This window comes from Bos javanicus, chromosome 16 (assembly GCF_032452875.1).
Source record: "Bos javanicus breed banteng chromosome 16, ARS-OSU_banteng_1.0, whole genome shotgun sequence".
In the NCBI taxonomy this organism is placed as follows: domain Eukaryota; kingdom Metazoa; phylum Chordata; class Mammalia; order Artiodactyla; family Bovidae; genus Bos; species Bos javanicus.
The window spans coordinates 26848187-26874092 of NC_083883.1; the positions used below are offsets into that span (position 1 = coordinate 26848187).

A 25906-nucleotide genomic window follows, 5' to 3' on the forward strand; every position below is an offset into this window, starting at 1 on the left:
CTGACTAGAAGTTTCACCATGTTCAGAAATGTGTGTGCAGTTCTGGCGCCTGGGTCCAAATGAAGCACTCTGCATGTCAAGGAAAGAAAAACCTATATTGCTTAGGAGGCAAAGGGATGTGATCGAGGGGGAGATGGGCTTGCTTATTTATTTGCTGTACCACGTGGTTCCCTGACAAGGGACTAAAATCCAGGCCCCGGCAGTGGAAAGTGCCAAGTCCTAACCCCTGGATCACCAAGGAACTCCCAAGGCAGGCATATTTAGCATCTACTACCAACACACAGGATCACAGTTGTTAGGTTACCAGTGGCCTTCTGTCCCTAGGTGCATGACCCTGCCATGTCCACAAAATAGTAGCTTCTCTTCTCCCTTCCACAGCAATAATAGAGGCATTTTATTATTAAAAATCCTCACAGATTTCTAAGATAGCAGATCACATTTCTTCAGCTATGGATATATCTCCTTGTCCCTGTGATTGTGTCTGAGGTCTGAATAAATGCAAAAGTAAAGTCATATTTGGAAACATTAAAGTTCAAATATGATACCATCATTAAAAAAATTCATTATTCATCTGCATCATCTCTAGATAATATATTTCCTGCATTTATGGTATGCACAGCTCTATACTTCATGGCATTTATAAGAGCAAGATGTAAAATGAAAATAGCCTACAGGAAGAATAACTGAAATGCTCATCAGCATGAAGTATGCTCACCAGCATTAGTTTCAGTTAAAACGACAGCACTGTACACAACAGATTCAAAGTCGGAGAAAAGGAAGAGTCAAATTCTGAATATAGTTCTACTTTTAGCATCACAAACCTTTGGTTAACTTTTCAACATGCTTCTGGAGCTCAATGTCCACATTAAAATGAACATACGTATCTTCTTTTCTTGAAGCCACAGGAGTATCTTGCACAGGAGTTAAATCTATGCCATTCAGATCTAGAGAGGAAATAAAGTTTCTGCTCAGAGCCCTCAAACACACAGACTTAAAAACTGCAAAGGAACCACAATGGGCTGTGTTTCCTGAAGAGGCGAGAGCTGAGAGGAGATTCTCAGGCTGACAGAAACCCGTGTCTAGGGTGAGCAGATACCTGAAGGTGACTGGTTTCTGAGGTCATGTGGAGGGCGCAGAACAGGGTGGGAGACCCCATGGATGGAGAAGGAAGCCTCCTTACAGATCATGGAACTGAATCCTTCTGGCTAAGAGGTGTCTTCTGGGGGAGGAGGCCAGTGTGTTTTGTGATTTGCGTTTGGGGACGTAATACACCACAGTGGTGCCCCTACCCCTACTTCCCAACCTTGCCCAGGTGCACGGCATGGAAAGGCCTGTAAATCGAACATCAGCAGCATTACCCTGCTGTATTCATGTCAGAGGACCAAACAGTGGACACGACAGCTGCCAACGAAACCTTGCCAGGAATGAACACTTCTTATGTCTATTACTTAAATTCTGGTGCTATGTGCTACAACATAAGCTGATTTACAATAACCAGATGGCACACGATGTAGGGTATATGGCTGTAATTTCTGGAGCCAGGAATCATCCAGTTTAATAAAATCTAACACAGACTCATTTAATGATCACTCAACTGTTTATGTATTATTCAACAGACCCATCTTAGGGACCTTCAAACAAGAGAGTATGTTTGATTACTTCAGTTCCTGAAGATATTTACATAAAACACGTTTGAGTTCAACCATATGCAAAGGTAATATAATATCTATATTTCATTACTTTTTTTTTGTATTTTACAAGTGTTCATTCCTGAGAGAGAGATTCAGTTTTATGAATGGCCTATCAAATAACCTAGTGTATAAATACTCTGCAGTAGACAGGCCGATGAGAGCCCACAGAACCAGAGGCTAAAGCATCAGAGCAGCAGTGCTGAGGATCATGGTGTTTTCATGTCAAAATCCTTCTTTGTTGCCAAAATCCTTTTTGCTTTTACTTGGTACTAATGAACCCATGGGTCTGAATGTTTCTATGATTGGTAAGCATTCCCTCCAGTTAATTTTAGTCCACATCTGTTTGATTTGTCTTAAACTGTAGGTTTATTAACTGTAGATTGAATTAACTGCGCAGTTATTTCTGAATAATAGTATGACAGTTTCATTCCCAGTCACCCAATAATTATTTTTAAAAGACTGTTGAGTGCCTTACAAGTAAAGTGCTGTATAAAAACCTTAGCAATGACAAAAGAATTCAACCATTGCAGTTTCCCTCTTAAACCAACGATCAAAAAAGTTGTTTTCAAGGAATAAACAGTTTGCCAACTTGAACAGTAGAAAAAAACAAATCCTAGGAGTAATCATGCTTAATAATGACAGTGACATAGTTAAATTAAATTAAATTAAATAAATTAAAATAAATTAAATAAATTAAAAAATATATCACTTGTCTAATGTCCTGCAGGATATATTCAGGGTGCAGAGTTTATGTATGCGTCCTATTTCCCTATCTCCACTCATGATTCACTGAAGGCCGATTCTCATCCACCTCTGCACCGCCCTCCCATGTACAAACCTCTGTTGGACAGGAATGACAGGGCCTGAAGTGGAGGCACAGGAAAACAGAGAGCACTGGGCTTTGCAAAGAAAACCACACATCCTTGGAAAGTGGGGGGCCTTTCTTTAACTTGTTTCCTGAATGATGTATCTACTATAAAAGACAGCGTGTCTGTGTAGTCAGCACCCTGATGGAATGTGGAAGAATAAAAAGACACACAAAGAGAAAAAACCAAAAGCAACTCTGAGTATAAGTTATGGATAGGAAAATATTTTCTGTAAATCTCTGACAAATGTTTGGAGAAGGAATGATGACTACATCTTCCCAGGATTTTGCCTCACTATAAAATGAACTAAATGAATTATCACAGATAAAACCCCCTCACAAACCCCCCAAAAGTCCCAAATGAGAAGCAACACTTTAAAATTCACCAGAGAGAAGATAGGTATATGCAGTTACTGACCTTTTACACTAACTGTGATATAGGGATCAATGCATTGCCCGGCATCTTTCAGGCCAATTTTCTCAATCCTGATAGTGAGTAACGTCATTCCTGGTTCTGATGGCAACCTTGGTAATAAAGTACCTGGCAGCAGAGAAACAGCAATAAAAATGAGTTCCACCAATAATTCCAGGGTAAATATTTTAACAACATAGAGAAGATATTGCTTTGCTCTTAATTGGCTTAGTAACTAGGCAGGCATTATTCTGGTTACCAAAACTCCCAAACACTTGATGTTATTCTTTTCAAATTCTTAATTATACATAAAATATATCTATACTTCCATACTCCATATTTAACACGAAAGCATAAATTACTAACTCAAGTTTGTTAGAAATTCCACTCCAGGAAGCTGAATTACAAATTGCCATATAATTAATAATGTATGTAATAGATTCATACAATATTTACACTTCACATTTATTGCTATATATATAATATATCCCATATTTCAATGTGAAGTGGTAGAACAAAGACAGAAAAAGCTTTTTAAACATTTGTTACATTTTCCTAAAGCTTGAAAAATTTAATACCAGAATCAATCAACAAATCATTTACTATTAATGGAGGAAATAACTTATAACTTAATATTTATACATTTAATTGAATAACTTGACAGTCTCATTTCCCACTGCTTTCTTCATCCTATTCTTTATGATCTATTCTGTCAGAAATCAGTCCTGCTGAGAATGTTACATAAAACCACAAGAGCAACTGTATGTTTGAAATCTTTTCTATAAATTGATTAAAGTTTTTAACACTGAAAAACCACCCGAAATCACGTAAGAGCATTCCCCAGAGAGAAAACAGTATGAAGAAAGAAATCACCTGTACAGTTTGTTCATTTATCTCAAATAACTGGCGAGCAACAAATGCAAACAAAAGTTGATTCTAATATGTATATAGTACCAAAAATTATACAACCTAACATTTATAAAGGACATTAGCTGACATTCTTCACATTTCTATCCAACAATGTGTTATCCTGCTTTAATTTTTTTAAAGATTAAAAAAATTTATTTCCTTATTTTGGGCTGTGCTGGGTCTCATTGCTGCACGCTGGCTTTCTCTAGTGGCGACCAGGGGCTACTCTCTGGCCACGATGTGTGGGGCTTCTCACTGCAGTGACTTCTCTCGTTGCAGAGCACAGGCTCTAGGCTGTGTGGGCTTCAGAAGCTGTGGTGCATGGGCTTAGGAGCTCCATGGCATGTGAGATCCTCCCAGACCAGGAATCAGACACGTGTCCTCTGCACTGCCAGGCAGATTCTTAACCACTGGACCACCTGGGAAGTCCTATCCTACTTTTAATGATTAAGTATTTGAAGTACATGAATCAATCAACTTACCACATTCAAAATACATTTAGTGACTGCAAACATGCTTGAGGGAATTTTAGAGGGCAATGAAAATGTTCTCAAATTGGATCAAACTGATAGATGCACAATATTACAGATTTATCAAGTCATTGAACTGTACACTTACAATGAGGGAATTTTAGGACATGAAAATCACTATAGAAATCTAAGAGTCTTAACTGGTAATACTTGGTTAAAGAAAATTTTGGCTAATGAAAAGGTACAAAGATAAAAAGCAAAAAACCAAAACGGGACATCACACCAGTATTTAATACCATTTCGGAAGTAACATTAACTTTCTCACGTGGAATATTTTGCCATATATCAACACACTTTCAATATTCACAGGTTTTCTTACACTAACGATAAAAGGTCTTTATTGCACCCACTTAACCATTTAAAAAAATTTTTTAATTGTGAATCTAACACATATTCAGAAAAGCAAATAAAATGAGTGCACAGCTTAATGAAAAGTTGGAAAGCAAGCATCTATGTAACCACCACTGAGGTCAAAACATAAAGCATGACCTCAGGAGCTCCCTTCTCTCCCCATCGAATGCTCTTTTGAATTCCTCCTCACCACCCTTTAAAATCACTACTAAAAAGCATCCCTGTATAATTATGTTTTGCCTGCTTTTGAACTTTAGATTTATCAAACTGCTGTCAGTAGCTGTAATTTGTTCAGTTTTATAACTGTATAGTATATAGGTTGTATAAACATCCAACAGTTTTTGTATCCATTCTTCTGTTGATATGCATTTGAGAGGCTTCAAGTTTTTGGAAACTGTTAACAATGCTGCTGCTATAAACATTCTTGGACACAAAAGCACACATTTCCAAAGGGAGGAATTACTGAGTCACATGGTGTAGTACCTCCATGTCTGCTATGTAATTACAAACTATTTTCCAAAATGAGTATGCCAATTTCTACTCAGAGTACAATTCCCATTGTCCCACATCCTCACTAATGCTTGCAGTTGTCAGATTCTTCTTTTTAGCCAATTCAGGTGTGGAGAAACACCAATTTAGGGGGTTTTTTTTTTACATTTTTTAACTGGAGTACAATTGCTTTACAATGTTGTGTTGGTTTCTGCTGAACAAGAACATGAATCAGCCATAATTATATATTTATCCTCTCCTTTCTGAGCCTCCCATGGCCCCACCCCGGGTCATCACAGAGCAGCAGACTTGGCTTCCTGTGCAATACAGCAGATTCCTACCAGCTATCTATTTTACACATGACAGTAGATACATATATGTCAATGTTACTTTCTCAATTTGTTCCCAAACTAGTTTTAAGTATATTTTTCCAATGATTAATAAGGTTGAGCACCTTTTCATTTAAAAATAAGCATTTGGATTTCCCTTTTTCTGAAGTGTCTGTTCAATTATTTTCCCCACTTTACTATCAAAATATTTACCTTTCTCTTACGGATTTGTAGGCGTTCTCTAATATTCTGATATAAGCATTTTGTTGGATATTTTAATTTACATAATTTTTCAGTGGCTTCCCTTAAGAAAAAAAAAAACCTTTATATTCAATGGTAATATGTTCAGGAAAGATAGATATTACCAGCGTCCTAGGAGCCTGATCTGTGCCCCCAACACACACCCAGATCACTCTTTCTCCCAAAGAGACAACAGCTAGTCTCGACTTTTAACACCAATATTGGTCCTGCGTGTTTAGAATGCCTTTTCTGTTTATTCTAAATGCTAATGTACTCAAATCTCTCAGCCTCTAAATTCATTTATAGTCAGTGCTTTCTGTGTCCTATTCAAGAAATCTTTCCCCACTCCAAGGTCATGAAGGTATTCTTATAAGAATGTTTTGCCATTCACATTTAATTATATAATCCAGGTAGAATTAATTTTTTACTATGGCATGTGGTAGGAGCCCAATCTCACTCATTTCACATCGACACTCAATTGTCCCAGCACTGCTTATTTAATAGACTGTCATCTTACCCAAGGATCTGCATTGACAATAAGTGGGTCTGTTTCCAGGCTCCCCATTCTTTCACTGGACTGTTTATCTTCGCATCACTACCACAAGTGTCTTGATAACTATAATTTTACAAAAGTCTCAACATTTGAATTCTCCCACCTTGACATTATTCTTCAAGTCTTAACTACTTTCAGCCCTTTGCATGTCCATGTAAATTATAACAAGAGCTGTCAAATTCTTAAAAAAAAAAAAAAGCAAACAACAAAAACACTGTTAGGACTGTGGTGAAGTTCTGCTCAATTTTAGAAACAGTCCCATCTTTACAAATTGCTTCTTCCAACCCATGAACTGGAATATATCTCTCCACTGATTTAAGACTTCTTAATTTCTCTCAATAAATTTCTACTGTTTTCTTCAAATGGGTTTTATACTTCTTTTGTTGGATTTATTAAACTATGTTGTTATTTTCTGATACTATTATAAATGTCAAAATATTTCATTTTCTAATTTACAAACAATAAATGCTAGAGAAGGTGTGGAGGAAAGGGAAGCCTCTAGCACTGTTGATTGGAATGTAAACTGATACAGCCACTATACAGAAAAGTATGGAGATTACTTAAAAAATCAGAAATAGAGCTATTATATGACCCAACTATCCCACTACTGGGCATATATCCTAAGAAAATTGTAACTGAAAGAGACACATGTACCCCAGTGTCCCCTACAGCACTATTTACAACAGCTAGGACATGGAAGCAACCTAGATGTCCACTGACAGATAAATGGATAAAGAAGTTGTGGTACATATATACAAAAGAATATTACTCAGCCACAAAAAGAAAGCATTTGAGTCAGTTGTAATGAGGTGGATGAACCTAGAGACTATTATACAGAGTGAAGTAAGTCAGAAAGAAAAATAAATATTGTATATTAATGCATAAATATGGAATCTAGAAAGATGGTACTGATGAAGCTATTTGCAGGGCAGCAATGGAGACACAGAGAGAAAGAACAGACTTACGGACACAGTGGGGAAGGAGAGGGTGGGGTGAATGGAGAGAGTAGCAGGGAAACATATACATTACCATATGTAAAAGAGCCAGTGGAAATTTGCTGTATGATGCAGAGCTCAACTCCTGGGCTCTGTGACAACCTAGAAGGTTGGGATGGGGTGAGAGATGGGAGGAGGTTCAAGAGGGAGGAGACGTATGTGTACCTATGACAGATTCATGTTGATGTATGGCAGAAACCAACACAATACTGTAAAGCAATTATCCTCCAATTAAAAATAAATTTAAAATATATCTCATTTTCTAAGCAACTGTTGCTTGCTTATAGAGATAAAATCCTTTTTTTGGTATGTAATTTTCAAAAATCAAGCTATGATTGACATACAATATATTAGTTTCAGGTACACAATGTAATGATTTGCTACTTGTATATTGTAAAATGATCACAGTAAGTGTACAGAATCTGTTCTTATGTACAGATTTCACATCCAGGAACTCTGTTATTATTTCTCTGATAAACTTTGTTACTATTTCTATTTATCTATGCAAAAGGTGGTTTTGTATGTTCTACATACATAAAACCTACAAATAATTTTTATCTATATTTCTGTTTTTGGTCCTAGTGCACTGGCTAAGACTTCTAGAATGTTGATGGAAAGAGGATATAGTAAACACGTTTTGTTCTTGATCTAAAAAGGAATGCTAAAGGACGATTTTGGCTCAAAGCATCCTTTAGAAAACATCCAGTGAAGTGTTCTGTTTTTAGCCTGCTAGAATTTTTAAAAATCAAGAAGAGACTTAAAGGAATTTTTAAAATAACTTTTATTTATTAATATTTTTAATTTTGGCTGTGCTGGGTCTTCACTGCTGTGCAGGCTACTCTCCAGTTGTGGCGCGAGGGCTTCTCGCTGTGGTGGCTTCTCATTTTGGAGCACAGGCTCTAGAGTATGCGGGCTCCAGCAGTTGTGGTTCCCAGGCTCTAGACAACAGGCTCAATAGTTGTGACACATGGGCACGTGGGATCCTCCTGGGCCATGGACTGAACCCATCTCTTCTGTACCAGCAGGCAGATTCTTTACCACTAAGCCACCAGGAAGTCCAAGAAGAGATTTATTCAGAAAATTATGAGATATTCCTCCTTATTCTGCCAATGTGAATTGCCTCGATATACTTTACTTATATAACAACATATTCTGAAAAATCATCAGTTCATGGAGATTTTCCTAACTATTATCTATAGTATACGATAGTGTTACTCAGCCAACCTACATATGGCAGTTAGTTGGTTCTAGTACTTTATTATTACAGATTATACAGAAATAAACAACCTGGTACATATGCAAAGTTTTCTTCATATTACTGGAGGTATATCTTGAGAATAAATTCCTGAAGTGAGATTGCTGGACCTGAGAATAAATGTGTATTTCTGTTGTTACTGTTAAATCACCCTGAACTCCCCTTCAAAGGGACTGTATTATTTTGTACTTCCACCAGCAGTGGATGAAAATCTGTCATCCTCAGAGTTAAAGTAGTTCTAGAGTATCTCTTCCCATGTTTAAGAACTGTTTGTACATCTTTGTATGTCTGTATGTGTGTGTACTGTCTGCTCATGTTTTTTGCTCAGACTTTAAATATGCCTGTGGTCTTTGTTGATGCAACTCAAACTTTTTACTTCTATTATTAAGGATGTTAGGCCCTTGTCTTTTTTACTTTGATTATGGCTTTTTTTTTTCTTTCTTTTTTTGACAGTGAAAAGTGGTTTCTTATCCAATATCCAAAGTCAATGACAGATTTTCTTTCTTTGAGACTATGTTTCTCCCAGTTCAGTTCAGTTGTTCAGTTGTGTCTGACACTTTGAGACCCTATAGACTGCAGCATGCCATCACCAACTCCCAGAGCTTGTTCAAACTCATGTCCATCAAGTTGGTGATGCCATCCAAACATCTCATCCTCTGTCATCCCCTTCTCCTCCTGCCTTCAATCTTTCCCAGCATCACGGTCTTTTCCAATAAGTCAGTTCTTCGCATCAGGTGGCCAAAGTACTGGAGCTGCAGCTTCAGTCCTTCCAACTGAATATTCAGGAGTGAGTTCCTGTAGGATGGGCTGGTTTGATCTCCTTGCCGTCCAAGGGACTCTCAAGAGTCTTCTCCAAAACCACAGTTCAAAAGCATCAATTCTTCCACACTCAGCTTTCTTTATGGTCCAACTCTCACATCCATACATGACTAAGGGAAAAACCATAGCTTTGACTATATGGACCTTTGTTGGCAAAGCAATGTCTCTGCTTTTTAATATGCTATCTAGGTTTGTCATAGATTTTCTTCCAAGGAGCCAAGTGTCATTTAATTTTACGGCTGCAGCCACCATGTTTTTCCTAACTGAACATTAAAACTAGTTTTACTTTTGGATGAATTAGTTTCATAATCTATAATCATCTAGCTCTTTTAGTTGAAGTGAGTCAATGGGATGACATTTCTTTCCTTGTTACCAGCAAACTCTTCTGCCTCAGACCACATTAAAATCTAACTGGTAAATATATTTCTAACAATGCAATACAAAGGCAGTGATTTCAAGCTGAAAGACTATCTGCAAGTTGACTATAATTGAAGACTACAAATGATATAGAACGGTAACTATTCAAGCTATTTCATGATAGTTTCCAAGATGCTCTCTCCCTGTATCACTAACTACTACACACTCTGAGTCTCAGTTCCAGCTAGATTACCTGTGCTGAAATCCCTTAGCCTTTTTTTGTTCATCCATAATTTTTAAGAAAAAATTCTTAAAGAGATGGGATACCCAGATCACCTTACCTGTCTCCTGAGAAACCTGTATGTGGGGATACCCAGATCACCTTACCTGTCTCCTGAGAAACCTGTATGTGGGTCAAGAAGCAACATTTAGAACCAGACATGGAACAGCTGTCTGGTTCAGAATTGGGAAAGGAGTGTGACAAGGTTGTTGTATATTGTCACCCTGCTTATTTAACTTATCTGCAAAGTACATCATGCAAAATGCTAGGCTAGATGAAACACAAGGTGGAATGAAGACTGCCGGGAAAAATAGCAATAACCTCAGATACGCAGCTAACACCACCATTATGGCAGAAGGTGAAAAGCAACTGGGGAGTCTCTTGATGAAAGTGAAAGAGGAGAGTGAAAAAGCTGGCTTAAAAATCAACATTCAAAAAAACGAAGATCATGGCAAGCAGTCCCATCACTTCATGGCAAATAGATGGGGCAACAATGGAAACAGTGTTTCCAACAATGGAAACTTTATTTTCTTGAGATCCAAAATCACTGTGGATGGTGACTGTAGCTATTAAATTAAAAGGCACTTGCTCCTTGGAAGAAAGAACAAACTCTATGACAAACCTAGAGAGTGTATTAAAAAGCAGAGGTGTCACTTGGCTGACAAAGGTCTATATAGTCAAAGCTATGGTTTTCCCAGTAGTCATGTAGATACCGGAGGTGGACCATAAAGAAGGCTGTGCTGAAGAATTGATGCTTTTTAATTACAGTGCTGGAGAAGACTCTTGAGAGTCCCTTGGACTTCAAGAAGATCAAACCAGTCAATCCTAAAGGAAATTAACCCTGAGTATTCATTGGAAGGACTGATGATGAAACTGAAGCTCTAATACTTAGTCCACCTGATGTAAAGAGCCAACTCACTGGAAAAGACCCTGATGCTGGGAAAGACTGAAGGCAAGAGAATAAGAGGGCAGCAGAGGATGAGATGGTTAGATAGCATCATCAACTCAATGGACATGAATCTGAGCAAACTCCAGGAGAAACTGGAGGACAAAAGAGCCTGGCATGCTGCAGTTCACGGGGTCACAGTCAGACATGACTGAGCGACTCAACAACAACAACATCTCTAACCATAATTATGTACTGTCGGCTTTGTCTTATTGACTGCATATTAAGCAACTTGAAAGACAAATCTGGATAATGGTATTGAATTGTGTGGTATTAGTAATATACAGATCTTTTAAAAATGAATTTTGAATTTCACAGCTCTAAAGGTTATATTATGTTCTAGTAGACAAATGGCTAGACAATATATATAATACATATATATACAGATGCACTGTCTTACATGACAGGTGCATGAAAGAAGATAAAATAATAGTATAATACCACACCAGCTATAGCTCCTGGGTTACATGAGAAAGGTAGCATGTTTGTGTACCAAAAGTAAAACCATATGATAATTAGACATCAAAGCACTACGTTAAAAGATTTCTAAATGTAAAACTGAAATATTCAACTATATAAAGTAATATGAGAAAAAGTAATTACACTCATAAAACGAAGACTATAATCAGGATAAGAAATGACCATACACCATCTGGTATAAACTAAGCTTTTCCAACTAGAACTAACTAATTTGCTCTTAGCTCTAGGAAAAGGATCAAAAATAACAAATGCTCTTCTATGTGGAAGTGCTGCATAAATAACAAATATTCAACACTTACAGAACACTTACTATGTGCCAGGCACTGTTCTAATTCTTTGTATGTATCAACTAATTTAATCCGCATAAGAACTCTGACATAGGTGTTAATGTCAGTCCCATTTACTTAGAAGTGAAACTGAGATCCAGAAAAGTTAAGTAACCTGTTCTCTATTACACAGTAGTCTGGTCCTAGAGTACATGTTTTTAACCACCTTGTCTCATTTGCCATTTTTGTAATTTAATTGTCCATAAAGCCAATAAAGGCTAAAAAAGAGGGGCTTTCCTGGTACTCAGCAGGCAAAGAATCCCCCTGCAATGCAGGAGACCTCGGTTCAACTCCTGGGTCAGGAAGATCCCCTGGAGAAGGGATAGACAATCCACTCCAGTATTCTTGGGTTTCCCTGGTAGTTCAGATTGTAAAGAATTCACCTTCAATGCAGAAGAACTGGGTTTGATCCCTGGGTTGGGAAGACCCCCTAGAGGAGGGCATGGCAACCCACTCCAGTATTCTTGCCTGGAGAATCTCCGCCTGAGGGCTACAGTCCATGGGGTCGCAGAGAGTCAGACATGAGCAACTAAGCACATCACAGCCTAAAAAGGTACTTCGGGATAGTCTCTACCTTAAGGTCGTTAACGTAAGCTCTTTGCCACGTACATGTTTACAGGCTCTGAGGATTAGCATATGCACATCTTTGGGGGGCCATTACTTCCACCTCACTTTTCAATACAGAAAACTCTGTGCTACAGCTAACTGTCCAAAGCAGGATTTCTCAACCAGGGTTCTGGAGAATGCTAGGGAAGTGCTGGTGCTGTGGCTTGGCAGCTCCATCAAAGATAGTGATCAAGGGTAAGCACCATCTAAACTGCGTGCGCTTAGCAACACAGGTTCACTGTGATGGTCGGAGACTGGGCCATCCCTACTGCAACTTTATTCCAGGTCTCTGAGCCTCATATGGTGGTGGGCAGTAAGATCATGTTCTTTCGACTGGATCCATTTTTAGCTTTTTATGCGAGACAGGGGCAGCCTTTGGCAGCTGGTAAGCTCCACTCTGCAAGGAGGAAGGCAGCCTGATGATGTCAGTGTCTTCTGATTGACCCCAACCTCCACCTGGAGCAAACGTGTCCTACTGCTTTCAAAGAAAAGTAGAGGGAATTATTTGATTCAGTGTGGCTTCTGAAGAAGAGCTATGAGTTAGAAGAACAGGATCCAAGCTGAAGCCTACAGATAATTCTGGCAAGGTAACAAGAGTGAATCATAAGCTCCAGGGCCATTTTATTGCGCTAGAGCCCCAAAGCCCATCTCGGTGATGAAAGCTATTTATCAGTAGTCTGTATGTGGACTGGTATTCCAGTTGTCCTACTCCACTGTGCATCAACTGTGGAAAATAATTTATGAATGCAGCTATGCTGCTGGTTTAGTCGCTAAGCCATGTCCGGCTCTTTGCGACCCAATGGACTGTAGCCTGCCAGGCTCCTCTGTCCATGGGATTCTCCAGGCAACAATACTGAAGTGGGTTGCCATGCCCTCCTCCAGGGGATCTTTCTGACCCAGGGATCAAACCCACATCTCTTATGTCTCCTGAGTTGGCAAGTGGATTCTTTACCACTAGCACCACCTGGGAAGCCCAAGATTCAGGGTAAGAAATTAAAAATGCTCTACTTTTTACATTCCTTCAATAATAAGCTGACATTGATGACACTTCATGTGATCCTGAAGGTTTTGTGATAAACATAACTTCTCTATTGAGTCTCCAGGCTTAGTCAATCAATGTCATGTAGCATTTGTGAGTTCTATAAAAGGTGGTGAAAGTCAAGAAAACTCCTGCTGCAAAGGGCCCAAACAAGTCAAGGGAAAATGGATTCAATGTCCAGTCTTCATCTCTGTCTCTGAAGAACTTTTCTGAGGTGTCCATTAACAGTTGGCCCCCCTCCTGTAGAAGGAGAACACCCTGACATGTCACAACTCATGGCTTTCTTCACAGAGAGATGTTGCTGTCAAAACTGTTGCAGATGAAATATAAAGTAGTTGTGGCTGCTGCTAAGTCGCTTCAGTCGTGTCCGACTCTGTGCGACCCCAGAGACAGCAGCCTATCAGGCTCCTTTGTCCCTGGGATTCTCCAGGCAAGAATACTAGAGTGGGTTGCCATTTCCTTCTCCAATGCAGGAAAGTGAAAAGTGAAAGTGAAGTCGCTAAGTCATGCCTGACTCTTAGCGACCCCATGGACTGCAGCCTACCAGGCTCCTCCGTCCATGGGATTTTCCAGGCAAGAGTACTGGAGTGGGGTGCCATTATCACAAAAATAGCCAAGTTTATTAAACAATGAGAAATTGTACTCCAGAATTAACAAACAAACAAAAAATGGGTGAAAATGTCTGATCTAACAGCTCTCGGCTGACTGTATTATAGCCTCTATATGGGGGTGGGGGGGTGGCAGTGTGCCAGGCATCAAATCCCCAGACTGCTGGTGCAATGTCCAGCAATGGGTACCATCTCCCGCCTGCAGCTGGCACCAGGAGAAGTGGAGCAGCAGCTGTGGCCCCTCATTCCATACCAACAACTGCTCTGTCCCAAGGGAAAATGATAACACTGCAGATCCTGGCATGAGAAGGAGCTCCTCACACGGAGTGGTTCTCTGTGAGGGGCCAAGACACTCTGGACAAGAAAGATTATGGAGAACCAGACTAGGAATAGACTGCCCGCCCAGGGACCAGGAGTCTGTGTGGTTAACTCCACAGAAGAAAGCAAAGGTTACAAGGAAACTGAAGTCAGTGAACTCCATAAGACCCTGTCCTCATATGATTTTTCCTTCTGGCCTAAAACAGAAAATGGCATGATGGTCTTTGCTCCAAAAAAGTAGTACATCATCACCCAGACAAGAATCCTAAAGAGGCGATGCCTTTTTAGAAAATTACTGAGGATTACATCTTTTGAAAAACATGGTGATTTCAATGTGCTTATTGAGTTCATTTTACTTGCTTGACATTTTATGTCATATTGTACAGATGTTCCCACAGGTATCGGTTCTACAGTGAGAGGTGAATTGGTCCTTATTTTGCCTTGGTGATCTGGAAATTAAATATCACTAGCAAAAAGTAGATTAAATGTTTATCCACACTTAGAGCAGAGTTCAATCAAGTGTTCAAAATGTAGACTGAGCAATATCATATATTTATGTGATAACACATTTAATCTTAGTTTTCTTTGTTTTAGATTTATCATACTTGTAACTAAACTCACATATCTAGTACTATTGACAGATTCTCTGTCATCCAATTTTTTAAGTGCACATTTCTTCGTGCTGCTAAAGTGTAATTTTTAAAAGGACATGCTGCTGCTGCTGCTGCTAAGTCGCTTCAGTCATGTCCGACTCTGTGCGACCCCATAGACGGCAGCCCACTAGGCTCCTCTGTCCCTGGGATTCTCCAGGCAAGAACACTGGAGTGGGTTGCCATTTCCCTCTACAATGCATGAAAGTGAAAAGTCAAAGTGAAGTCGCTCAGTCGTGCCTGACTCTTAGCGACCCCATGGACTAGGCCTACCGGCTCCTCCGTCTGTGGGATTTTCCAGGCAAGAGTACTGGAGTACAGTGCCATTGCCTTCTCCATAAAAGGACATATATGATAATATTTTGCATTTAGGTAGCATTTTTTCTTTCAAGAAAAATTATTTAGTTATTTGAGGATAATCTTAAACACAATTTAAGGTAACAATATTGATCAAACTGGCCACAATATTTGGTAGATAGGTAACACATTAAATGTGTCTTCAAATTCTGGCTATAGATAATCTTTACAACTGATATTGGATATAGATAAAAAAGCTATGGAGCCACTTATTTGTTTTGAAATGCTGAATTTAGTATAGAGGCAGAAATTGTGGTAAAATATTAAAATACATACACAATTTCTTTTAGCTAGTAATTTATTGTTTAGCAGTTGAGGAACATAGGTTCCTTTAAGCTTTCAAGGAAAACAGTTTGGGGTTTCCCTGTTGGCTCAATGGATAGGAATCCGCCTGCCAATGCAGGGGATACAGGTTCAATCCTTGATCCACGAAGATCCCACATGCTGTGAAGCAACTAAGCCCCGCACCGCAGCTACTGAGCCTGTGCTCCAGAGCCCGGGAGCTGCAACTGCTGAACCCAGGTGCCCAGAGCCTGTGCTTGACAACAAGAGAAGCCATTGCAACAAGAAGTCTGCACACTGCAACTAGCGAGTAGCCCTCACTCTCTGGAACTAGAGAACAGCCTACCATGCACAGCCAAAAATAGATAAATAATTTACAGAAAAAAAGAAAGAAAAGAGAAAGAGTTTGAAAACCCATATAAGATGCTTGTTCATTTTTAAAACTGTTTTAAAATTTTGGGGAAAAAAATCCTTAATGGCCATTATCATTCAAATAATAAATTAAAATCATACCTGCTTGAAGTTGTTCACATACATTAAGAGTATATCAACTGTCACTATACCTAATTTTGGAAAAAAAATTTAATAAACACACGAAATCTGGAAGGAGCCAGTGGGCATGTGCTTCATGTTAGAAATGCTAGTTTAAACAGGGCAATCCATCATTCCCTACAGGAAGCAAGGAAGAGTTCCTCACAGGTGTCTGAGTCAAAAGGCTGAACTGCAGAGTACTTTTAAGAAAGAGTAAGCTAGATGTTGCTGGGTGCTTTGAAGATGAGGGCTGCAAAATGTAATCTACTTAACAGACATCTCATATGACTTAGTCTCTGCAAAACTCTAAAGAAAACCCTTTAATTTCAAGTGACAGGATTCTTGCATTTAAAAGAAAAAAAAAGCTGTAGAAAGAAATCTTAAAATGTTTCCCAACCTGCTTAAGCTTGAAAGTGAGAAAAAATATTAATATCAGTAAGTCTCAAACCTTATTAAAAACTAGCCTGGAGAAACAGAGAACAAAATCAAAGAGTATTTTCTTTTGCTTTATATACAAGGGCTTCTCAGGTGGTGCTGGTGGTAAAGAACCCACCTGACAATGTAGGAGACAGAAGAGACATGGGTTCAATCCCTCGGTCTGAATATCCCCTAGAGGAAGGCATGGCAACCCCCTCCAGTATTCTTGCCTAGAGAATCCCACAGACAGAGGAGTCTGGCGGGCTACAGTCCATGGGGCTGCACAGAGTCGGATATGACTGAACAGACTTAGCACACACATAAACAAATAAATGCCTGGGTGAGGAACGCTTTCTCTGATTCTTCTCTCCAGTTTGAGAACTTGAGACTCTGGGAGAAGATAAAGAACTTTGTGAGCTCTGACCTAAGCATACTCTTAAGATGATATTCACCGCTGTGCCCCGAGGCATGCTCTGGATTTCTATGAAAGAAGGATGCCTGATATTCACAAGAAAGCAACGAACACTTTGCTGCAATTTGCAACTTCTTATACTTGTGAGCAAGAAAAACCTCATTTCAGCTAAAAATGAAATCCATGTTTGCTTCTCTCAAGTTCAACTCAGAACTGAGTATTTGTACAGCAAAAACCATGCACAGGTTTCACATTGAAGAGGTAAATTTCCTTATTTTCAGCTTCAAAAATAAACACGTTTTATGCACGATTAAGTCTAAGAGCTAAAGAAACTAACACATTTGTGAAAATTTTGAAACTAAGCCTATATTTGAGTTTAATCATGTCATTCAGTAAGAAAGTGTTTGTTTTTTTAAATCTTGAAAATTTTGTCTTCGTCTATTCATATTTCTTGGGCTTATGATTTTAATAGCTTTATATTCATACTGGCAAATTTTCAGGCCAATAAAACAGGTTGTACATTTACATCCTTGATTTAAAATCTACCAAGCCTACCTTTCAAACATAAAGGAAATAAGTCCTGAATATTCACTGGAAGGACTGATGCTGAAGCTGAAATTCCAATACTTTGGCCACCTGATGTGAAGAACTGAATCACTGGAAAAGACCCTGATGCTGGGAAAGATTGAAGGCGGGAGGAGAAGGGGATGACAGAGGATGAGACAGTTGGATGGCATCACCAACTTGATGGACATGAGTTTGAGCAAGCTCCGGGAGTTGGTGATGGACAGGGAAGCCTGGTGTGCTGCCATCCATGTGGTCACAAAGAGTCAGACATAACTGAGTGATTGAACTGAAGCCTACCTTTAGAAAAATTAAACTCTATTTTGGCTCAAGCCAATTATTTAACAAAAATTTATGTTTTCTACATGAATTTTTAAATTTTTGAAAAGGAAAGAGATGAATATTAAAAAGAAAGATAATACCTAGCCCCTACTCCCCACCTACGCCAATTAAAGGTTGGTTAAAAAGTCACTTTCTATTTGAAATGGGAAAAAACTATTCTGGGTCACAAATTCCATTCCTTATTCCTCTTTAGCCTAACAGCAGTGGTGGTTAACACAACTGTACACATTTATCAACAAGCATAAACCTGCACACTAAAAAGGGTGAATTCTGTATATAAAATAGAATCTCATAGACTTGACTTTTTAAACAAATCCCAAGAACTTATAATTCAATAAATTATATAGAAACAAAGATAATAAATAAAAAGAAAAAAACCACAACAATTTCTAGAACCATCTTGCCATCAAAATGCAGACACAGCCTGGGCATCACTGAAATCTTGGATTCTCTCAGTGTAACAAGGAAAAGAAAATGTTTCCTGCTTTCCAGTTAAGTAAAAAGTTAAATGCCATCTTGCTACGTCAATGAATATTATTTTAAAAGTTATTTTTTAATGACACTTATGGCTCAGATGATAAAGAATCTGCCTGCAATGTGGGAGACCCAGGTTCAATCCCTGGGTCAGGATGATCCCCTGGAGAAGGGAATTGCTACCCACTCCAGTATTCCTGCTTGGAGAATTCCATGGACAGAGGCTACAAGCCATGGGGTCACAAGGAGTTGGACACTATTGGGCAACCGACACTAACACATAGGCCCTGAACAATAATGATCCCAAACTAAATACAGTTAATTAAACTACATGTGCTTTTTTGAAAAAGAAATTCAGAGACTAGAAGGATTCAGTAAGCTTTCTCTACCTCTGAAATGCATTATCACAATACTATATCAGAATACAAAAATCTATGAAGTTTACGTTTAATCTTACATAGCAAATGGATTTAATTTATGGTAAAAGTTTCCTTCAACTCAGCAACCTGAAACCCATAAAAATCTTGATCTGTCTGTATAGCAAATATGTGATTTGACAACCAAATCAGATAGAAATTTATAGTAGTGGAAGCTTCAGCAATTACAATACATGGGTTGAAAACAGAATTACAACTATTTAGTTAAATAAAACAGCAAGAAAATTTCTTTCACAATCTCAGCAATTTTGACATTTTCTACATATATAACAAAAGCAAGAAAAATACATCTCTCTTCATAAAGTAAGTATATTAGGAATAATGCCCTTATACTGAAAAATACATTAACAATAATAGCTACCATCGACAGTAATTTTCCCAGTAATCCTATACTGTAGTATTGTTCCCTCCACTGAAAGGTGATGAGGATGAAAATAACCACCTCACTAATATTCAGCATATGACAGGGACTGGGCTAAAAGCTTTATATGCAGTACCTTATTTAATCTTCACAGGAACCTTATGAGGTAGGCATGATTATCAATTCATTTTATAAATAAAAGAGAAATTGAAGTTCAAACTGGTTTAAGAATAGGTGCAACCAGGACTTCTCTGGTGGTCTAGTGTTTAAGGCTCCTCTGTCCCAATGCGGGGTGGGGGTAGAGGGGGCAGGTTTGATCCCTGGTCAGGGAACTAGATACCATACGCCGCAACTAAGAGTTCATACGCCAAAACTAAGAGTTTGCCTGCCACAACTAAAGATCCTGCATGCTGCAACTAAGACCCTACACAGCCAAATAAACAAATAACAAAAATGAAAAAAAAAAAAAGAAACAGAACAGGTGCAACTAGTAATGTACTAAGATTAGACTCAAGCCCCGTGTCTGTTGGTTTGAACCTACACTGCTTCTACCCCATAACGCCTCCACCCCAAGGGGCATAATAAACACTGAAATGGTACTATTATTATTGTATTACTTTATTGCACTTGACAGATATTGCATTTTTTACAAACGGAACATTTGTGGTAACCCTGTGTCAAGCAAGTCTACTGGTGCCATTTTTCTAACAGCATTTGTTCACCTCGTGGCTCGGTGTCACATTTTGATAATTCTTGCAATATTTCAAACTTTTTCATTATTTTTATATTTGTTACAGTGACTGATGACCTGTGATCTCTGATGTTACTATTGTTAATTGCAGATGTAGCAGAATTAACAAGAGAACTAGAATAAGATGTGGACCCTGAAGATGTGACTGGATTGTTCCAATTTCCTAAAACTTTAACAGATGAGGACTGCTTTGTATAGATGAACAAAGAAAGTGCTTTCTCAAGATGGAATCTACTCCTGGTAAGGATGCCATGAAGACTATTAAAATGACAACAAAAAATTTAGAATGTTATGCAGAGTTAGTGGATAAACAGTGGCAAGACTTGAGAATTGACTCCGATTTTGAAAGAAGTTTTATGATGGGTGAAATGCTATAAACAGCACTGCATGCTACAGAGAAACATGAAAGGAAGAGTCAATCTAGAGGGCAAACTGCATTGCTGTCTTAGTTTAAGAAGTTGTCACCGCTACTCCAACCTTCAGCAACCAGCACCCTGATGTCAGCAGCCATCAACACAAGACCCTCTAACAGCAAGAAGGTTGTGACTAGCTAAAGCCTCAGATGATGGTTAGCATTTTTTAGCAATAAAGTATTTTTTATAGCACAGGGAACTAGTCAATATCTTGTAATAACCTATAATGGAAAATAATCTGAAAAATAATATATGTGCATCACTTTGCTGTGTACCTGAAGCACTGTAAATCAACTATACTTCAATAAAAAATATATACAATGAAATACAAAAGAATTTTTTAGACATAATGCTTATCACACACTTAACAGACTACTGTATATGTAACTTTTACATGCACTGGGAAACCAAAAAATTCGTGTGACTTGCTTTCTTGCAATATTCACTTTATTGTCATCTGGAACTGAACCTGTAGTATTACCAAGGTCTGCCTGTACTTTTGTTACCAAGAAAGTTATCAGGATAACACATAAATTGTATCTAGCTGTATTTTAAAGCTTTTGGAGTCTATTATAAAACACATCACAATATATCAGCATATTACACTAAAGTGAACTAATTGACCAGAAATGAAAACTGTGTGCTGTGTAAGAACAGAACAGAGGAAAACAGTGATGGGAGAAATAAGAAATTTATCCAGTGTGCCTGCTTAGGTTATTGACAGGCAGGGAAGATCAGCTATAAATAAAAAGCCTCACCATTATTTACTTTCTTTAAAACAGATGGGAAGAAAAAGGCATTTGCTCAGTAGCCATTCTCCCTGGGTCCAGTTTTTAACGACCAAATTTGATAGTGAACCGAAAAAGAGTTAACACAGCAGGTCTGAGACGGTCACTCTTAGAAAGGCCTGACTACAAGGGCAGCCCCTGACTAGCATCTGGGAATCTGGATTTTGGGAGGGTTGCTACTACCTCTGATAAGAATGGTCACTGTGTCTACATTCTTCTTACAAACAATATGGTTTATGCTGAATTATCTGCTTTCTTTCTGGGAGTCTGGAATTTTGGTCAGTGCTAGGCAGAAGGTGCCTATGTAACAGCTCTGGGCAGAGAGTCCCTTATGTGCTTCCCACTTCAAGGGACACTTCACAAGTGTCGTTAGAATTTGTCACTAGAGGAATCAAGTACAAGCTGTGTGACTCCACTGGGAGAGGACTCCTGGAAGCTTGCACCTGGTTTCCTCTGGACTTTGCTCACATACATTTTCCCTTGGCTGGTTTTGTGCCTGTAATTCTTTTTCTGGGATAAAGCACAGCTGTTGGTTACAGCAACATGCTGAGTGAGTCCCCCTAGTGAACTCGGAACCTGAGTGTGCTCTTTGGGATCCCAATACAGATAGTAAGATAATTCCAGGCTATACCTATAAAACAGTTACTGCCGATAACATGACCATCAAATTTTGCCTAAAATGGACATGCACCCTGGAAAGGTTTTACTCCCACTAGCAAATACTAAAGTAGGTTCCAAAAACTTTGACTGTGAATTAAGCTATGGATATTTTTAACAATTGATACTTACCGGGAACTCTGGCAGGAAAGGAATCAGGAGATCCTGCTCCAGCACCACCCTCTTCTTCATCTTCTTCAAATTCCAAATTCTCTTCTTCACCAGGTGCTAAAATTCTTCTACATGCAAAAGGACAGAAAAAACAGTGAGCTACAAAACCAAATATACAAGAGAAGCCAAATAGCTACTCATTTCCCAGGTAAAATGTTGATATAAAAAATGCTGACATAAAATGCTAATATGTTGGATTAATGATATCAATGATACTAACATTGATATGATACATCCAGAAATATCTGAAAAATAGGTATAAAATAAGATGATAAAATAAGAAGACAAATACTGGTGCTAATTTATTTTACCTTAAAGGGACAGGCTGAACATCAAATGGGAATTCTTTATTATATGTAAGAATATTCTTTAGGACTAGAATAAAAAGAGAAAGACACATGAATTATGTCATGAATCAGAATAAAAAAATTTATTGTAAGTGACTGATTTTAGCCAATTTTACCATGCCTATTAATATGTATGTATACGTGTGTGTGTGTGTGTGTGTGTGTGTGTGTGTGTGTTCAATTGCTCAGTCGTGTCTGATTCTTTGTGACCCTATGGACCACAGCCCACCAGGCTCCTCTGTCCATGGGTTTTCCCCAGCAAGAATATTGGAGTGGGTTGCCATTTCCTCTTCCAGAGGATCTTCCAGACCCAGGGATCGAACCCGTGTCTCCTGCACTGCAGGCAGATTCTTTACCGCTGAGCCACTGGGGTGTCTATTAATACTTTAAATATTCCCAATCTTATCATCCAAAGCCACAATGCACTTGTCCATTGAATATCTTAGCAAAATGAAAATATTCACACTTCAGAGTACTGTCAGAACTCCAAGGAAGGTAACTTCCAGAGTCTCAGAGCGCTTAGGGAAAGTGAACTCCAAAATAGTTCTAAGTACAAAATCCAAGGTGAGACATGGGGCACCTGAGAAAGACAATATCTCCTTCCTAGAGTACTTTAATTAAAAGACTGGTGTCAAAGATGACCAATGAGAGGGATATGAGCCTATCTTATTCTATGTCTTGATTAGTCTTCCCCTCAACTCCACAAAACTGGTAAAGTTTATAGTAGTGAGGTTATAATTCTCATATACCTTTACCATAGTTTATTATACATATGTAATATATACATACATAATGTACATATATGCTTACATACAGGCTCATGCATGCTCAGTCACGTCTGACTTTTTGTGACCCCATGGATACTGTAGCCTGCCAGGCTCCTCTGTTCATGGGATTCTCCAGGCAAGAAAACTGGAGTGGGTTGCCATTTCCTTCTCCATATATATGCACACACAAACACAAAGAGGGATTTATCCTCAAGAGAAGTCTTTAAACAATCTCTTGTATTACAACCTCCTGTATTATGTTTGTGGTCAGTGATTATATCCAGGCAAGGAAACTTAAAAAGAGAGATGCTCTACAATTCTACCTACATTTGGAGAGGTGCTTCATATCTGGTCTTACGGATTGCCAGTATCTACCTGCAGTTATATGAAGTAATGGCATTAATTGTACAATCCAAAATGTTTCTGTGAGTTTATACTCAACTTATTCATTCTAATTTTGGAGTCTTACAGTTTAGAGCTGATATAGGTATGGATGTTGTCATCCTCAAAAAGAAAATCCCTGAGTACAGGTTGCAATTACATGCCTTACTCCCACAGGAGTCAAATGTGTTTATCATACTTCTTCTAATATATGCACTCCTACTAAGCCCTTCAGGGAGAGAAGTCTGAGACTTGTGTCTATATTTTCACTCATTCTTATTCTCTCTCTCCTTCCAACTCCTACCCTCCTTCCTCTTTCTTTCTTCTTCTCAACAAATGTGTACTGAGTGCTAAGATATGGCAGTGATAGAGACAGAGTGCTCTCACCTTCAAACGGATGTTAGACCCTAGCCAGGAAAAGCAGACAATAACAAGCCACAAAATGAACACGATGATGTTAAGACTGTGGCCGAAGGACCCAGAGGATGCTTGTGTAAGTGGAGTAGAAGGATTACTTCAGCTGAAGTGAACAGAGTAGGCTGCTCAAACCTGAATTATTAGAAGACATTTGAGCCATGACCTGAATGAGAAGAAATGTCCACAAGCAGCTCTGGGCAAGGGCTCTCCAAGTATTAAGAGAACAGGGCAGAGCAACAGCAAAGGCTCTGCAGCAGGAGTTTGTTCAAGGAATGGAGAGGACCACAAAGCTGAAGTCTGATAAGCAAAGGGCAAGTGGCAAGCGACCTGAATCAGATCTTAGCCCTCCCATGATGTTAATGACTTGAGCATTCATGTAACTACTCTGAATCTCAGCTTCCCCAGTTCCAAAATCATATTCTACCTTTCTTCACAGATTGTTGAGAGAATTAAATAACATAACACGACACTGCATAGGAACACTTACAGTATAAGTAAAGTCTATATGGTAATTTATTCTGTCCATAGTTCTCCCTATCTGACTGACTAGAATCCTATTATTTTAGATCTAAGAAGGACTATTTTTCAAATTTTAAGAATGTCACCTCTAAACTTGGTGCATGACTGTTTATTGTGAGTAAACTATTCATTCAATTCAAATATCAGATAATCACTAAGTATTGTTCTAGATGCTGAGAATAGGAAATGGGTGACAAGATTATGCATATTTATATCAGCAATGACCACATTTTAATAGTGAAAAGGAAAAAGTCAACCCTTAAAATGTAAACAAAACATCAATGAAACAGCTGAAAATCATATTACTTACTAAGAATATCCTGAATTTGTATTATAATAGAAGAATTAAACATCATTTTCTTTTCTTAGGTATCAAAGTTTTGAAAAGGAAATGTCTGTTTTGGCATAAATAGCCTCTTCTTTATTTTGTATTTACAAGTATACAGTACATCAGATATTTAACTTGTATGAATAATTTTGAAAGAAAAATAACAGCACCTTTCTTGCTTTCTGTAATTGCAGGATGGCTTTCCATTTTCACCAACTGGGGAATAACAGGGATTCTAATGTTTTAAAATAAGATTCTACATAAACTTATCATAGGATTTTTCTTCTAATATGAATCTTGATATTTTTGGAGGTTGTAGAGAAGAGGAGAAGCTAGTTTATAATTTCATGGAAGGGGTGATCCTGAGTGTGGAGTCCACCACGACTGGGGACTAACTGGTTCATTCAGTAGGAATAATGCACACAGGCCCCCTGAATGCTGACTTGATGGCATACCATCTACTGGTGAGCACTCAGCACTCCCAGCCTATGCTCATGGAGCATGGCCTGCCATCCTCTTGAATCTGACACTAAAAATCACACACACACGCCCCACATGTATTTCTTTTTTTTTCCTTGTAGCTAGTTTTCATTTTTGTGGTAGGAAAAATGAGCAAGTGCTTCCCATCTGAAAGTTTATTTTAAATTACGGGAAACAATTCCCTGTAGACATTTAACTCTATTCAATTTAAAAATCTGCCGAGTTCATACTATAGGCAAAGCATTGAATGAGGCTCTGTGGGGAAAATACAAAGGTTATTCACAATATTCTTGAGAAAATAAATAAATATTAGTGAGAATAGTACAGGGCAGACTATGACAGTGGCTATAAAAAGTGCTCCTATAAAGAACATGAGACAGAGTCTAATAACTGCTAAGGAGAGAAGAAAAAGCTTTCAGGGCAAGGTGCGATTTCTTTGGGGCCTTGAAAGTTTAATTAATGGAAGGGAATTTTACAGTTTATGGGTTGGTCATAGGGAGGTATATTTGAGTAAGAAGTAGTGTATTACTAAACATTAACATAAGAAAATTAAATTAACTATTACGTTCAGGATCTTAGTTTTAGTATGAATTTCAGATTTACAAAGAGATTTTAAAAATCTTGAAGGAAAAATACATTAGCAAAATAAACCAACTAAGACC

At 38.4% G+C, this 25906-nt stretch overlaps 1 protein-coding gene across 1 annotated transcript in view; it reads right to left on the reverse strand.

Moving 5' to 3' along the window:
• The window catches only part of AIDA (axin interactor, dorsalization associated), a 47863-nt gene that overhangs the window by 3020 nt on the left and 18937 nt on the right, over positions 1 to 25906 (reverse strand). The window contains exons 5-8 of the mRNA XM_061382275.1: positions 22317 to 22380; positions 21967 to 22073; positions 2975 to 3097; positions 822 to 944 (exon numbers count right to left, since the gene is read on the reverse strand). Coding sequence (XP_061238259.1) covers positions 822 to 944; positions 2975 to 3097; positions 21967 to 22073; positions 22317 to 22380 — 417 coding nt within the window. The remainder of the gene's footprint in view (positions 1 to 821; positions 945 to 2974; positions 3098 to 21966; positions 22074 to 22316; positions 22381 to 25906) is intronic.